Here is a 16972-nt window from a genome sequence, read left to right as displayed (position 1 = left end):
ATTAATCAACTAAGTTTATGACATATTTATAATTTAATTCGTGCGGTAAGTAATTGATTAACATAATAAAATTATCGTTCTGTTCTATGTACATAGGTGAAAGATTTAGCAACAGTTTGCAATTAAATATCGTTGTGCTGTATCATTAAATAATAATCAATTGATACAACATCTGTTATGTAATAATATTACGGGACTGTATAATAAACAAAAAGAAACTTCGCGTTGCTATAAATACTTTTAATCTTTACTTGTTCGAAAGCAAAATCACAGCTACATAAGATGTGTGGTTCCGATACTCATTCGTAATAATAATATAATAATTAATAATAATAATAATAGAGAATATTAATTAATAATTAATAATAATAGATAAAATTATATAATAGCTTTCTTCGTATCATCTTACATCCATACAGCAGGTATTGTAATACTAATGACCGTACGATAGATTTCTCTCTAATCTTCATCAAATAATAGTACGTTGTTTTCTACTGGTATACATCTCTCTCTTTCATACACGCATGCAGACTTTATCTCACATAAACACGTATACACATCTCTCCGATATTAATATATTTGCCTCGATCGTCCTAGACGATCTTACAATAATATATTTCCATTTATATATATATATATATATATATTTATATAATATAGGCTCGATAGTTTATAAGGCAACCTCAGTTCATCGTCGCTGTTCCATACTCTCTCCTATCTCTCTCTCTCTCTCTTTCTCTATTTTGTAATTACCAATGAAGTTGGTTCACTCGTTAACCCTTTACGAATTTTTAATTCTTTTCAGCCAGATTATCTGTTTAATAAGTAATCGATGTGATATACTTTGAGAAGCGAACTAATTTCAAATCACTCCGTTCGCAAAGGGTTAAACACGATCGATCCTCTCGTGATCTCCTTCCGGTTCCGATTCAATCTCATCTCGACTCAATCGTACTGGTATCTCAAGGATCCGATGCAATAAATCAATAAATATTCTACAGCTTGCTTCGCAACATTAAAACAACCGAACCGATCCAAATGACAGACTACAGATTTGTTAATCTGCAATAGAAAAGTGATTAAGTTGCATGTTTCATGCTTCGTTTATTTCAAAGTAACACAAAAAAGAATAGAAACGATGCTGACTCGAGGGAGAGAGAGAGAGAGAGAGAGAGAGAGAGAGAAAGAGAGAGAGATTTGAAATCGCAGTTTATGGCACTCGTTTTAACACATGGCTCGAACTCCCGATCAGCTGAACTCCTTTTTTTTTTTTTTTCAAAGATCGAGCTTAGAGATGGAGATGGACACCGGACACCGGGATCGAAGGATCAATGACGACGACGGGCTTTCTCTGTTACAAGGATTCGTTGATCGATTGATCGATTGCGAGAGGACGGGGACTGATGACTATAATCGAGTTCGTTCGACGCTTGTAACCTCGCGCGCTACTGGAATGATACGCTAACAAGGGGCTAATTATGAGAGGGATCGTTTCGATTCAATCAACTGGTAGAAATTTTATAAAACTACGAAGAGACTACATTATCTTAGAAACCACGAATGTAATAAGACAACAGAATGTTTCCACGTCTTTTATGGTGTTTTTAAATATAATATACTTCCAGAGAGGATGTTTGCTAGTTTCATTCAACTATCTATGGGCTCCGTTAAGGCACTAACATCCTAAGATCGCTTTTACGTCGGTATGTTTTATCGTTCGTTGCTAATTTTCATTATCGCTGCTAAGGCACGGTCCTACAAGTTCGGGGAGAAACTCTAAAGGCACCCTAGCGTGTCACCCAACACACCCACGCACACATCTAATGCTCTAATAGCTACATGGTTAATTATAATCTTCTTGTCTTTTCTGTTTTTCGGTAGATCATGCTATTCGTCGATGCCAAAGACGTTACGATTAAGAAAATTATTGCCAATTTATTTACCGTGAAACCTTCACTGAAAACGATGCGTGTTAAGTAGTTAAAATTATCGAAGAATCGAAGGCAATCGAACAGTCCCTAATCGCACAGAAAATAAAATGATAGAAAATCGTATCGTCGTCGACCCTATCTCGTTCGTGACGCATGCGTTCATTCGTTACGTGTCTCGTGTGTACATTTTTCATTTCACAAAACGTCCATCTTCTGTCCAGCAAGCAACGGTTGCCCGAAAGCGAAATGTCTCTTCGCTCTGTCTCCTCTCGGATGGCAGTCTTTTTTGTTAACTCTCGGTTTTTATTTTATCAATACTGTTCTGTAAATACGATTAACGAAGAAACGCGTACCCTCCTTGAAAGCGTATAATCTTTAGTACGATTCGTTACGATACGCCTGATCGATGAACTCTCGCCTGTGAGCCCAAGAGAGAGAGGGAACTCATGAATAATAAAAAGAGAAAGAAAAAAAAAAATAGAAAACAAAAGATTATGGATGATCGTAGAAAAAAAATCATTGCATCGTCGATGAATGGATCGTTGATCGTGAACCGGTTGAAGGTTCATCAGGAATCGATCCGATATCAATTTGTCGTGGCAACGACAGACTATATCCTAGTTTATCTTGTTAAATCATCGATGATGCAATGGACTAGACACGCTGTCACACGTAAGCACGATTATCTTTTTCATTTTGACTTGCCTTTGCTTGCTGGCGATGACTCTTTCTCATCTAGGACTCGTTTACAGCAAAAAGTTTCATTGTCCTCTCGATTAAATCTTTTTTTCACGAACTGGAGCGATTCCGTTCGATCTTGTTCTCTCTCGTGTCAGTTCTTTTTCTCCTCTGTACATAATATATTAACTATCTAGTCTAGGATCTAAGTCGTCGCGACGACTACTTTTGCACCACGCGGAGGGTACACGAACGATACTAGAAAAAGAAAAAAGAAGAAAATAAAGAGAAGACAAATGAAAAAAAGAAGGGATAAAGGAAAAGAGGGAAAGGAAATGTACAAGGTCTTTTTCTTCTATTAAATATTATAGTTTGTCTTTTATCTTCGCGCTAAAGCTATACGATAGACTTGTCGTCCGTCTTATTGTCTACGGTTCTACGCCAAGTTCATCCTTCGTCTTCTTCTCGTTCTCGTCGAATAATCAATTAAACGATTCGAGAATGATCGCGCTATTCCTTCAGGTTTTCGATCTTCCGAGATCAATCGTCGATCAATTATAATAAATATTTCTCTCTCTCTCTCTCTCTCTCTCTCTCTCTTTCTCTCTTATTTTTCTCTCGTAAGTACGAAGTCATCGATGCATCGATCGATACGGTTGTTGTTTCGGCCCATACGAGAACGCCGAGCAAGCTATCGATTCCTTCTGGTCGAGAACACGGCTGAAGATTAATGACTAGGCCTCGATTGGGCTGCTCCTAATCATCCAGCTGGTCGTGGAAACGTTCGCATCGCGAGTCCATCGACAATCGCCTAGCAATTCCGTCAGGGAATGTCTATACAGAGGGAGCATCAATGAAATTGTCTTTTATATTCGTCAGTCCTTGATCAGATTTCATCTGTGCGATCCAAAATTCATCGATATCGGATCCAGCAGCCGGCCGTTTCCTCTTCTTTGGCTCATTTTTATTTGTCTAGAGCCATCGAGGGCGGCTGAAGAAGTCTTCAGGGAATGTCTACACGGGGACCAGAGTCAATTGTATCTTTCTCGAATACCCTTCAACTTATCTGTACGTCGTTATGTGTCCATGTGTCGATACTTGTGGGCGGACATTTGTGCCAAACCGAGCACAGCGTATTGACATTGGAGACAATGATAATGCGTCTGTTTGCCGGAATGCTGGCACTGAACGCCACCGCAAGGTTGACTGGGGGTGAACTTTTGAAAGCCTGCCGCCGCGATGCTGTCCAATTTCGCGTGTTGCCGCCTGTGAGCGACCACCTTGTTCGTATCTGTACAGACAAAGTCGCACTTCAAACAATGAAAGTGCGACGCTTTGTTCTGCATCGAGCCTAACGAGGAGGTGTACGCGCACTGAGCCCGACCGCAAGGGACGTTAGCCCTGTATTGTTGAAAATCACCACCCATCAGGGTGTCTAGTCGCTCGTGTCTAGCCGTGTGCTGGACGAAACGCGTTTTGTCGCAGAACGAGTAGCCGCAGTCTTGTCGCATGCAATGGAAATGGGTCTGGTGTTCCCTGTAACCACAGTGGGGATACCTGCAGTCCTCGTTGAATCGGAACCTGAAACATTAACGAAGACAACGTTGCGTTAACGATAAGCGAGACTTCCAGGCTGGAGATAGAAATGGTAATAGGATGCAAACCTAACGTATCCCTCGGGTACAGGTTCGTCCTTCAGCATGCGCATCGAGTGATGAAGCCTCTGTTTCTTCGCCTCGGGTGAGTTACTGTCCGGCGGAGACAAGGATCTCTTGTTCAAGTTGAGGTTCGCGGCCAGAGAAGCCAAAGGATTCTCGTCTCTGGCTGGAGGTAGAAAGTTGGTCGGAGGTAGACCGGGCGCGAACATCAGCCCTGGTCCACCTGTGTACATGCCGCCATGCTGGAGGAAGGGTGGCAGGGCTTGATTCATTAGAGCGATCTGCTGATTCATAGCGGCCATTACGGCTGGGCTAGGAAAATGAAATCCGTGGCTAAGGTCCAGCTCGAAGCTGGTAGGTACAGGGGATTGCTGAACGTTCGCCGCTATACTCGGCTGAGACAATTGACCGTTTTCGTTGCTGTCCATCACCGAATTGTTACCACCCTCGTCCCTGGCCAGTTCGCTAGGCTCCCTTTTCACGTTCGGTAGATTTTGCACGCCAACGTCCGAGCCGCACCTCGCAGGTTCCATTTTCACCTCCTTCGCTTGGGTCTGTTGGCTCATCTGACCGAGTGTTTGCTGCATCTGACGTTGCATCTGATTTTGAAAGTTCTGAATGTTCTGTGCCATTTGTGCGTTCTGCGCCATGAAGTCGTGCTTCTGCGACAACTGTGCCAGATAATCGTGCTGCAGCTGATTAGGTGGCTGACTAGCCAGCTCGTGTTGCTGTTGACTAAGAATGGCACCTGTCGAGTGTTTGGCTATGTGAGCCACCAGTCGGTCCAACTCGGAGAACGCTTGATTGCACGCGTTACAGTGATAATGATTCTTGCGTTTCAGTTTACAGAACGGTCTGCTACAGCTTTGCTCCGGTCCGTACAAGGTGTGCGGCGAGGCCGAACTTGTGGATGGAAGAACCGGAGATTCTGCAATGGAAACGTTCGTCTTAAGTCGAGGGGCGCGAACGGGTAACCGGGAGCACGCGAATCGTCACGAGTTTTACCGAGATAACTAAAGAGAACACATTTCAAGGCAAGAAAATTTGCTCGTCGAAAGAGACACGAACCTTGGTGCACGGAAGTTCGCATGGATAGCACGACGCCCGGAAGTGCGGGTTCACTTGGCGGTCCGCTGACCGGATAATAGGTGCCTGCCGCCCTCACCACTAGCAACAATCAACCAAACAACCAACACTTCAAATATACCCACTATGATTACAACCACCTTGTACAATAGATACATCAAACGCAAAGAACAAACCGTAACAATAAAAAAAAAAATAAATAAATAAATAAATAAATAAAAAAATTAAGAAAATAGAAAATAAGAATATTGGCTTGTTCGATCCTTTCGACGCGTCACCGTGATCGAAACGTCGAAAGGATCAAGGATCGATGCCGATGCAATGTATAATACAATCGTGGTGCGTGTACGTGCAAAATAAAAACACATGCATCAACTGAGTGACACGTTTGTGTGTAACATCTCGAGTAACTACGAAAGAAAACCTATGGAAACAATACTGTATGTACAGAGGTGCACTGGTTCGTGTCCACGGAAGATTCGAGCTTACCGGTAGTCTTGTTGCCATCCGGACTGGGTATCTCTGCTTCTTTCTCCTCCATCATCGATCTATTCTCCATGTCCGCGGCGCCGGTAACGGTCAAGTTGTTGCTGTCTTCGGGTTTCTCGATAAGTTCCGCAGGATTCTTCACCTGAATCCTCGGCTTCGTTTCCTGTATAATCGCCGGTTGGACTTGCGTGTGAGACTCGTGGTTAGAGAAGGATTCCTGGCCCCCAGCGGCATCGGTGTGACCAGCGTGCTGTTTCTCGTGCATCGCCATGGTCGAGTATCTGACGAACGAGTAGCCGCAGTTTGGTCTGGTACAGTGGAAATGCCGATTAACGCGATTACTGTGACAACCGGCCAGTCGACAATCTACCATCTTATCGAAGAAGGCAAAGCCCGGCGGTATGTCGACGTTATCGTGAAAGTCTTTGCTGTGCATCAGCAATTGATCGGGTCTATCGGTAGAGAAGTGACACCTTGGCTGCGAACAATGATGATGCCTGCTGGATCGTAGAACGCAAGCCGGATCCGGGCATCCATCAGGATTATAGGTCGAGAAGCCGTCAGCTTCACCGAGGCTGTTGGACGGCGAGACGCTTCCCTCTCGATCCTCCGTCATCGGATTCACCGTCAGATTCGGCGTCTGAGGTTTTGGTAGTTTGAAGCTGGTAAAGATGGCCTGCGGGGAATCGTGAGTATGCGTGGCTGGATCACCACCGGACCAGATCTCTATCACCCGATTTTTCGGTGGTCTGCCTCTCTTCCGCCTGAACATGGCATCGATGTTCGTCAGGTGGGTCAACGTAACGTCGGAGGACAAGGCGTGGGAGGAGCACGAGAGGTTCAATTGTCTGCTGTACTCGTGAATTTTGTAATGTTGAAGACGACGAAAGGGTTTGTCGGTCGAGAGAATTACCTCGCGACAGTTTTCCCAATTGCAATGATAATGTTTCTCTTTGTCGGCGTACGGACAATTATCGTCGCAACCACCCTCTTCGAAGAAGGCGTCCGTGATTCGTTCCTGAGTCTCGTGCTCTCTCAAATGCTCTCTCACTTCGCGAGGGTCCTTTAACGATGTCCCGCAACGATCCAGACCGCAATGATGATGTTCCCTGCCCAGATGACAAGGACAATCACCTGTCGCAGGTACCAAATAGGCCAATTCCGTGGCGGTGAGTTGTTGATTCTGTTGTTGCTGTTGCTGTTGCTGTTGCTGTTGCTGTTGCTGCTGTTGATGCTGCTGCTGTTGGTGCTGGTGTTGCTGTGGCTGTTGAAGTTGCGGTTGTTCAATGGTCACGGTGGAACTACCACTGGCGCTGACTGTGGTGGTGGTGGTGGTGGGTGCGGTTAGATCCATCGCGAGATCGCTTCCGCTTTGGAAGGAATCGTCGAACGAGTAATAAGACGGCGAGCCTCTGTCTTCGTTCGAGCTTTCACCGTTCAGACTTAGAGAAAGGTTCTGGGCACCGACGTCGTCCGGTGGCCAGGAACCGGAAGGTCGTATTCCACCGACCGCGCTGATTTGTTTGTACTTTCTGTAAGCCAGCTCGGACTCGTGCCGTTCGTGTTTCCGTTTGTGGGAGAACAGCTGACCGGAAGAATGAAGAACGTAGCTACAGTGTGGTCGTATGCAGTGAATGTGATTGCATACCCGAGAGAAACGACACTGCTCGAAGGGGCACGCCTCGGACTTCATGAACTTCTTGAATCCGTCGCGGGACAACTGCTCGTCTTTGATATGATACGATTTGTGTTTGTCTGGAACAAGAAGACGCGAAATGGACGCGTCAGTGAAGAGAAGAGGGAACGCGCGTTTCGCAGTCGAAAAATAAGCAAAGTTTTTTTGTTTCATAGAGAATAGAAGAACAGTGCTAGAATTTCTAGGCAGAAAAATGCAAGCATCTCTTTACCCATGTCAGCCTTGTTTTTGAAGGTGAACCGGCAGCCAGGTCGCCGACAATGGAAGTGCGTAGTCCGTTGACCAGCGAAGGGACAGTGATCGGTAGCACAGCTCTCGGTCGCGCGGAATCTCTGGAAACCTTCCTGAATGATAGCCGAATCCTTGCGATGATAATTGGCGTGCATCTGCACGTCCGACGTCGATATGTAAACCTTATCGCAATTCTCATGGATACAGTGGTAGTGGGTCTGTTTTCTATTGTGCGGGCATGCACGACCCGGATGCCTCTCCGAGCAATCATCCGTCGGCGAGTACCTCATGAAACCGTGCTGCAAAGATTCGTCCCTCTTTTTGTGCCACTTGAAATGCCTGATCATTTCTTCTTTTTTCACAAACACCCTACCACTGCAATCCAAACAGTGAAAATGTTCTCTGCAACCGAGCTCCTTACAATACGAGCTACCGCATTCTTGACCCGACGAGTACCTCCTCACGTATCGGGAGTAATCGATTATAGGCTGTGACACGGAGCTTTTCGAGCTACCGATCAAGGTGTCCGCAACCGGAGACATGCTTTGTCTCAGTAACGCTGAAATCAGAAACCAGAAAGAAATGACGCTCGTTCCGTGCTTTCGACCCTCGAACGACGGAGCCGGGTCAATCCTGGCTTCATCCTAACGATCTTACACCAAGCTCTTTTCATTTAGAAAATCTCACAAGCAACAACGTTATTTAAACAAAGAGAATAATCGTGACCGATTAAGGTATAGAACGTTCGAATTTAAAATTAAACGTTGCTTCGATAAGATAGTTGTCGATCTCTTCGACAATCTCGATCGTCAAGAGAACTTTCTACGATTCGAACCTGAACAAAGGTTGGTAAAGAAGCATTCTGTCGTTGCAAAGAAGAACTCTGCTTTGGCAAACGACTTTACCCGCTGTAGAACAAGTTCAACGACACTTTTGCTAGAACAATTACCCGAGACATGCATCGAGAGTTACGAGTTCACCGTTCGTCGACCCGTGCGCTTTTGGACGTTCGGAAAACTGGTTACCTACGGCGCATTGTAAACTTCGAACAAAGAGGGGAATTCAATGATGGAAATGGTACCAATCGCAGGAAAAAAGAAACTTCTTTACTCTCCAAAATGTAAAGCGATTCATAAAATAAATAAAAATTATTGGTAAATGATTATTCTTCGTTTTAATATCTGCCCATCAATAGCTAGTAGTATTATTTCAAAGTCTGTACTAGATTTCAAATCGATCGGGTTGAAATAGAAACGCGATTATGCGAAGAAATTGGCAAACAGCGGCGTAGAAACGTAGAAGCAAGGGAAGAATATATAGCATACCCCCCGTCCGTGGTGGCCGGAAACCACGTTCCACGTTTGGTGTACGCCCTACCCAAGGGCTCTGGTTGATTCCAAGAAATTCCTACTTGTCGACTGTGCACGTTTGAATGCGTTCAGAAACGAGTTTAAAAATTGTCGAATATTTCTCTTAGGGGTTCCCCCTTGGCCGAGTATGGAGGGGATAGGTACCGGCGAAGTTTTATGCGCACGTGTGTACGCGAAAGAGAAGAAGGGTTCTCTCGTGCCGGAGAAACGAAACAAAAACGAACGACCAAAGGAAAAGACGAAATGGTAAAGGTTGCGAGGGAGAAACAGCCATTATGCTTCGGCTGTATTATGTTCCTAAACTGTAGGAAATTTTTCAATCTACGCCGTTACTCGTAATTCCAACAATTGCTTCCGAAAGAAATAGCACAAAGTTCGAAATAACGAAATTGCGAAATTGCGAAATTCACGATTCGTTCTGGATGTTTAAATTAATTATCCGGTTTAACTGAACCGGGAATGTAATTTCTGGCGCATTGTTGCGTAACGGTTCGGTTATGACTATTAATCTATCCTCCGGTGCAGTAATTATGCAACGCAGCTGCGTGTTTTGTGTCGCTCGTTAGAATCACCTTCCGACCAACTATGGGCCACGTGAATTTACGATCATTTTCTTCGTGGTATCGCTCGTTACGAAGGAAACAGAGTCGCGTCGGAGGGTCAAGGCTTTCTTCGTCTAGTTTTATTAATCATGAATAAATAAAATATCGAGAACAAACGTCTCGACAGGTTGTGATTCTTCTTTCGTATCCGAGAATGTCAGACATTTTGTTGACGCCTAATTATGCGGCTCGCATCGCAGGAAGCGTGCCAAAACGGTGGTGGCACGAGTGTCGAACGGAACCTGGCCTTGGTTCTCGTTAAAAGATACAATGATGCATATTTCCGGCAAATTGCACGCCGCTGATTGCATCGAAGCTTTTCATTAAAATCATTCTATTCTTAATCCCGGCCGTTTCGATCGATCTTTCGAATGAAGGATGGCAAAGAAAAAAAAAAATGCCACCCACGTTGTAAAGCGAACGAAGAATACGAGAAACGTGACAGAAGTTGGGGGGACAAATCTTAAAAAATATGAGAAATTCACGGGACGACACGCACCGGGATCCCCTCTCCCTCTCGCCTTACCCCTGCCCAGTGCACGGCTTTCAAGCTGAACCCTTTTATTCGTAGTTCTTGAAACTGGCACGTTGGAGGGAGAGGTTGATCCGGCTGCGGATGAAAACCCGGGCCCTTGCTTGGGGAGTTTAAAATTTTCAAAAAGCCCGATCCTGAAAAGAAGGCCCCGTATTTCAGCGCGCCGGTTCTCCTTCCTTTTTTTATCATTTAATCCGTTCAGGCCTTAACTGAATAACCCTTTATACGCGTGGCCTGTGTGTGCTCTCTGCGAAATCCTCCGGCAAGCACCATCTTCACGCAACTTTACAATCGCCTACTATCTTATAATAGAATCGTTCGACGATACTCCGCTAAAGTTTATTCGTTTTTCATTTGCCCAAAGAAAAAATGAGTAACAATAAAGTATGGTAACAAAAGATATTTCGCATGTCAAATGTCAACCGTTCGAACAATCTACGTACGAATAATTAAGCACGAGTCGTTCAGCGGGCTAAAATAGGAGCTAACTTATAAAATCGTATGTTTGGATAATGCATCAAGTGGCCACTGCGTCGCATTCTGTTCCGCGCCCAGTCACCAAGGGTCCATTGAACCTTTTCCTTCCTTTTTTCTCTCCCTCGAGAGGGCCTAAATACCGACAAAAAAAATTCCCAACGGGCAGGCCACCCCTCTTTCCTCGACCTCTTTACCCCTTTTTTCGACGGCCCTCGTCACAACATTGTTTCCGGAAAAACGGCTCCGACCAAAGAAGCAACCGGCCAGATGCGATTTAATGAGCCAGAATAGAGACTCTGCCTTCCGGCCCTTCGATATTCTTAACCCTTTATATTAAATATAGCAATTTCTTCGAAACGAAGATTTATTCGGTAGCGACCCTTGTACGGTGTAATCGTGAATCTGGTCGCAACCATGAAAATCGTGGCGCCAAGAGGGTCAAGCAAAAGCGAACAGATTGAAGGTGGAACATCGAAGGGAGAGGGAAAGCTGCACGACGAGGGAGAGAAGAAGATACCAAGCGGACACTAAACTATTCTAAGATCCTCGGCAAGAGAGAGTGTCGCGAACTTATTGTCTCTCAGCGAGCAGGGCGACGTTATTTCTGTCAAAATTACGTTATGGTCGCCATTCTACTGTCCCGTTTCTCTCGGTGCCGTCCGTTTAGCACCTTCTTCTCCGTGCCGTAGTTTCCGTTCTTCTTCTTTCCCATCTTCCTCGTTGCAACTCACGAGAACGACCAAAATAAACTGCCATTATAATTAACGCGATTCCTTCTTTAGGGAAGAGCTTTCCAGAGATTCCACCTGAACCGTTCTCGAAACTCTCGAATTTACGAGCCTTCCCTTCGCGTTCTGCCGATAGAATTATTCTCGCCTTTGTCTACTCGTTTCTCCTAATTATTACGAGCCGCTTTACCCGCCAGATTTATGAACAGATATTTATAGAGCGACCGATGTTGATATCCGTGGATTCGCCAAACTGCAACCGCGAATATCGCGAGGATTCGATGCGTTTCGCGTTTGATTCATTAAAATCTAAACGTTGTATAAAATAATTCGCGGTATTGGAAAAACGAGATTATTCATCGGAGAAACGAGTACGAAGCGAATCGAACGCTTTCGTGAGTCGCAGCGTGCGTGAAGGAAGGCGCGCGCGTACAAACGGTCGTTAAAGCAATCGAGCCACGTGCTACGCGCTCCTCTCTCCCTCTCTCTTTCTCTCTTTCTCTCTTTCTGCTGTTTGTAAAGGCACATTCATTAATGTCGCGTATAGCTGGTATCGTTTTACCCCTCTAGCGAGGCGCGGAAACAATTTTTTTATTTTTCATTTTAATCTAGCCTACCCTCGGACGTATGGATTTTTCGGCCTACTATTACGGACATACTACTTAGTGTCAACCACCACTCTTACCGAATCCTTTCTACGCACCCCCTTCTTTTCACGGCGTCGTGGCTCGGAACCCCCTCTCGTTCTACTCTTACTTATGGCGGCCGTGTTCAATTTAACGAGGGGAAACCTCTCCGTGGAATATCGGCGAACAATGATTTCTGAAATTATTGACCGAACGGACCCCGAACCGGTTCCTATACTACTGACTGCGAAATGAAAATTTATCTCGTCGTCAAATAGAGGTGGATGGAAATTTTCCACTTTTCGAAGCGGTATGCGTGTCTGACTATGCACGGACGTTTCCACTGTGCCACTCAACGAGTTAAGTGCTGATTTCTTTCCACGATAAGCAAAGACTTATCCAAGGGTCGAAAATGCGAATCTTTTTTTATTTCAAAGAAATAAAGGGTGGATCTGATCGTGGACTGAACAGAGAGACAGAAACGCCAACGGGCATCGATAGAAGCGTGGCTGTGCACTTAATAATAGTCCTCGCTCGTTACGCACTCGTCGAACTGCCTTGTTAAGCCTAACAGCCACTCGCTGTCGGGGAATATTTGAAAGTTATCGGACACGCGATCTCGTAAATCAGCACGGGTTACATGGAACTTTGTAGAACTTTGGAACTAACCGCCCAACGCATATTGTCATGAATCTTCGTTCAAGAAAAAAGCGCAATGTCTCTTTGGAGAGTGTGCTTCTCGGTAATTCGAGATTGATCGCAAAAGTTTGAACACTGCTGGGCCACCGGTTTCAGCTCGTTCTGCCAATTATCGCCTTAAGTAATTCTATTAACGCAATGACGATCTTGCGAGCTAAAACGTTCCCTCTGATTTCGCGTATAATTGCTGAGATTACACGAGGGTGGATGGACTCGTTTACACAGAGAAAAAGCTGGAACGCAATTTTCATGGAAAATAATAAAAAACAAATGTATCCTTAATGATCTTTCGGCTGATTAATCATCGCACCCTTGATCCCATGAGAATTGACTAGCCTATGTACCGTATCGTGTTTCCGTAAACACAGAGCAATCGATCGTTCAATATTTCACCGCGACTGTGTTTTATTGCCGATCAATTTTCTGGTAGGTCACCCCTTTCGACGACGGGCCGCATCCTCACCCCGGAAAAATTCGTTGAATGAAAAATCAGGGTGTACCGATTACCGAGGCATCGGATTTCCTTGTTTTGACAGCGGATCGTCGATCCGTGGCTACTATTTTTTTTTTCCTTCCTTCGCGTGGTTCCTCGTCTAGCGGCGAGCTTTTTCGAAAGGCGAACAAAAAAGGGGTGAGCGAGGAGGCAGGCTCCCTTCTTCTGGCTGTTTGAATTTTTAGAAAGGGTTCGATTCTGTTTATTTTCGGGAATAAAGGTGGCGGAGAGGGGGTGAGTACGTATGCGTATATCGGCAGGGGTAGGAGGATACGCTCACACACGAATCGACCGATATTACAATCGCGCGCACAATTCACCCTTCGTGAAAAGTTTACGCGTCCCACGTAAGAGCTGAATTGGGGTGGTAGAACGAACGGGGGCGAATTCGGGGGACACGGCGATAAGTAGTACGCGTGTTTTCGCTCCAACTCAATTTGCCCCTGCATCGCTAGAAACACCGGCGAAAGGGTGGCCTTTCCTTTGAAACTAAAAAATCCTTTCGCCTGCATTTTCAAATGTTAGGGGCCACGTGAATATCCTACCAACACTAGCAAGCGTGATTACGCGTTAAGTCTAACATACGACTCGATGACGTGAAACTTTATACTTTAAAGCGTTGAAAAATCTTTATCCTTTGCCTGAATTTTGAAGGGGTGAGACTATTCTGAAGAGCTCAAAATAAAATCGTTTTCGAATTAATATAGAATGGATTAAAAAAACACTTGGAAAAAGCAAAGTGTAATTGCGATGCTCTGAACGGTAAGGATATTAAGAACACGAATGTGCGGATAAGAGGGGTTGCGAATGTACGCGTAGAAGGGGTGGATAAGAGTTCTCAAGGGTGAACTATGGTGAGAGAGTTTTCAAAGAGCGCACCGAATATCTAACGAATTTTAAAGTGTACAACGAAGAAGAATATATGTTCGCAGAGTTTAAAGGAAATAAGAAGGATTTCGATGCTGAGAATTCTTCTATTTTAAATGTGCGATCAGATTTTACGAGTGTTTTTCTATTGAATTTTATAGAGATCTAATTCGTGGACACTTTGATGACGTTGTTATTGAGTGAAATATGGAGTCGTCGAGTTGATTCGACGTTGAACAGCCGTGGGAAAGAGAAATTGAAATTGGGGCTCTCGTTGACCTCTTCATTGCTCGGTTCGTTCTTCTTTCTCCTCGTTTTTTTAATTCGATCGTACTGCTACGTTTGTCCAATCGCTTTTAATCTTAACTAAACGTTTCTTACTTTTGAAACGATTTTTAAATTTCTCTTCCCCGAAGAAATTCATAGGAATTCTTCGTTTTTCTTTTCAATCAGGATAGAGTTAAGTGCTTTCAAGCGTTTCTCTCTTCTTCCCCTTTTTTCAACGATGCAAATGCCACCCCGCTAGAGGATCGTCGATCGGCTATTTTTCAACCAGCCATTGGCAGCTCGAACGATTTCGAAAGACCGAGGGTCGCCGGTGTAATTAAATTTAGAATATTTTTTAAATTTCTCCGATTCCACTCGCATGATTTGGCACGTCGTCGTATAAGAGAAGAAACAGAAAGAGAGAAAGAAGCGACAAGAGGAGGGGAAAAACACGAGGGAAAACAGAGGATCGATTCTTCGCGAACCTCTTTCAAAATCGACCAACAGTAGCGTATCGTTGCTCTGTAGATAGGAAATTTTCATTTCACCTACGAACATTCCTATCTTACCTAAATGTAATTGTCGTTAATTGTCGTCAATTGAATTTAAAATTTCCCGATGAAAATTGACGTGATCGAAAGTGGTGTAAGGGTTATCTCCTCCCGCACCCTGTTCAAGCACCCAAAAGCACCACGGCCCTGACCCTCCGAATTTCTCTGGCCGTTTTAGTTTGGCCTAGGGCTAAAACAATCGGCGGGCTCTTCATGGTCTTGGTCTCGGTCCTGTGCTTGGGTCGTTTCCACCGACGATGCGACGACGTTCTTCCTTTTTCTCGCTTTTCGCCAAGCGCGAAATAACAGAGGAGCGGGAGAGGAAGAGAGAGAAAGCAACAGGGTCTGCTTGAACGGCTAACTCGAATTACTAAAGCGCCGAAGAGCAACGGCTTTAAGCGACTTATGGCGAACCGGAGGACGAGACGCGGGTTAAAGCCGGGAAGAAAGCTCGATTTATTAGCGACACGACGCCACGCTTTCTCTGATTTTCTCCACCGTCCGAGGAAATTGATTTACGGGGTTGATTCCTCGAACGACGCGCCCTCCGACCGGAAATTTGGACAACTTGCGAACAGATCGCGGCCAAACTTGACCCTGTCGAACTGAAAAGAAGAAGTAAAACGCTGCTCTACTATTTTCCATGAAAATCTAATTACGTATTTTATAGCGCCACGTAGGAAACTGTTTCCCGGTAGTTGGTCTGTCATCGAGGGTTCACGAGTTGTTATAACGCAAAAGCGTCGAGAGATTTTTCTTCGTTACCCCTTTTTCCTCTTCTCGAGCGGATTTCGCGATCCTCCGGTCCCTTTTCCTCTCCTTTCGCGATTATATTCTCGAAATAGTCAACCGGATGCCGGCCGACAGCGCACTCGTGGATATTCCGTATATTTCTGGCGACCCTTTTTCCCAGGAAAAAGAAGAAAACGATCCAGAAAGAACGGGACGGGAAGAAGAATCGTCGCCGCGAAGATATGACAATTGGCCAAGAAAGCAGGGACGCACAGATGCATAAATATACGTGAAAAGTAATATTTTTCTGTACGAAATTGTAAATTGAAATCCCAGAACCCGTAGGTGTTCCTGGAGACTTCACGTTTTATGCGGTTTAACGTGTGCAAAACTGTTCGAAGGGTTTCTGGATTAAGCGCTTTCCGCGTGGCTGGACGAGCATGGCGTCTGAATTACTTCGTGAAAATCGATAATACACTCCTCTCCATAATGCTGTCGGCGTGCGGCAGCTGTTAAAGTGTTTGACAAATCGCCCCTTTTCGAATGAATCCACCTATATCTCCGCTTCAAACGACGCGTGGTGTATTTAACCTCGATTTCTGACTCTCCCTTGAAAAAAGAAAAAGCTTTCAAACCCTTCGGAAAACCCTTCGAACGTTTCGTGAATTTGAACGAAACGAAAGTGAGACTTTGAAAGTATCAATGGCAATTAAAAGTAGTCGCGTAGCGAAAGAAGAGGATCCCACGGGTTACGAAACAGTCTGCATAACAATCGACCCCGTGGCCAAGGAGGATCGTTCGAGTTTCGAGTTCCAACGAAAATACGCGGCAGATTCGCGAAACGCCAAGATCGGCAAAAGATCGTTTTGCTCGAAACCGGAATATTTCTTCTCCCTTTCCGGTGATTCTGGAATTCGAGACGGACGCTGTTTGGCCGCGCGCATTCTTTTTCTCCTGTACGGGGTTCCCTTTTTCCTGACGGGATTCGACGGCTCTTACGGGGCTGACCAGGAGGAAAAAAGGGCCCCGGCTAATTAATAGAGCCGGATTGAGGAGCCCGAGCGAGGATCGACGACGTTCAGGCCCGTACGAAAAATAAAATGCGCCCCCTCCGAGTAAATTAACAGAGTGGAGCAAGCTGCCGCGAGCTAATTAATAGAGCAGCCAACCAAGAGGAAGAAAGATCTTGAAACCGTCTCTCTTTCTCCTTTCTTTTACTTTTTCTTTTTGCACGAGCAAGAGGATCGAAAGAGGAT

General features: G+C 44.9%; 1 protein-coding gene across 4 annotated transcripts in view; it reads right to left on the bottom strand.

Moving 5' to 3' along the window:
* Nucleotides 1–219: 219 nt before the first annotated feature.
* Nucleotides 220–16972, bottom strand: part of LOC114874274 (zinc finger protein castor homolog 1-like) — a 72491-nt gene continuing 55738 nt past the window's right edge. For 2 of the 4 annotated variants that reach the window (XM_029183436.2, XM_029183435.2), the window contains exons 7-11: nt 7750–8328; nt 5843–7597; nt 5336–5434; nt 4274–5195; nt 220–4190 (exon numbers count right to left, since the gene is read on the bottom strand). In XM_029183436.2, the coding sequence (XP_029039269.2) occupies nt 3686–4190; nt 4274–5195; nt 5336–5434; nt 5843–7597; nt 7750–8328 (3860 nt within the window). In that variant the 3' untranslated portion in view covers nt 220–3685. The remainder of the gene's footprint in view (nt 4191–4273; nt 5196–5335; nt 5435–5842; nt 7598–7749; nt 8329–16972) is intronic. The other 2 variants (XM_029183437.2, XM_029183438.2) reach the window with 2 other exon arrangements.

The sequence above is a fragment of the Osmia bicornis genome, chromosome 10, assembly GCF_907164935.1.
Source record: "Osmia bicornis bicornis chromosome 10, iOsmBic2.1, whole genome shotgun sequence".
NCBI classification, from domain to species: Eukaryota; Metazoa; Arthropoda; class Insecta; order Hymenoptera; family Megachilidae; genus Osmia; species Osmia bicornis.
Note: the sequence above shows the minus strand (reverse complement) of the source record. Positions and strands in the feature narration are given on the sequence as shown.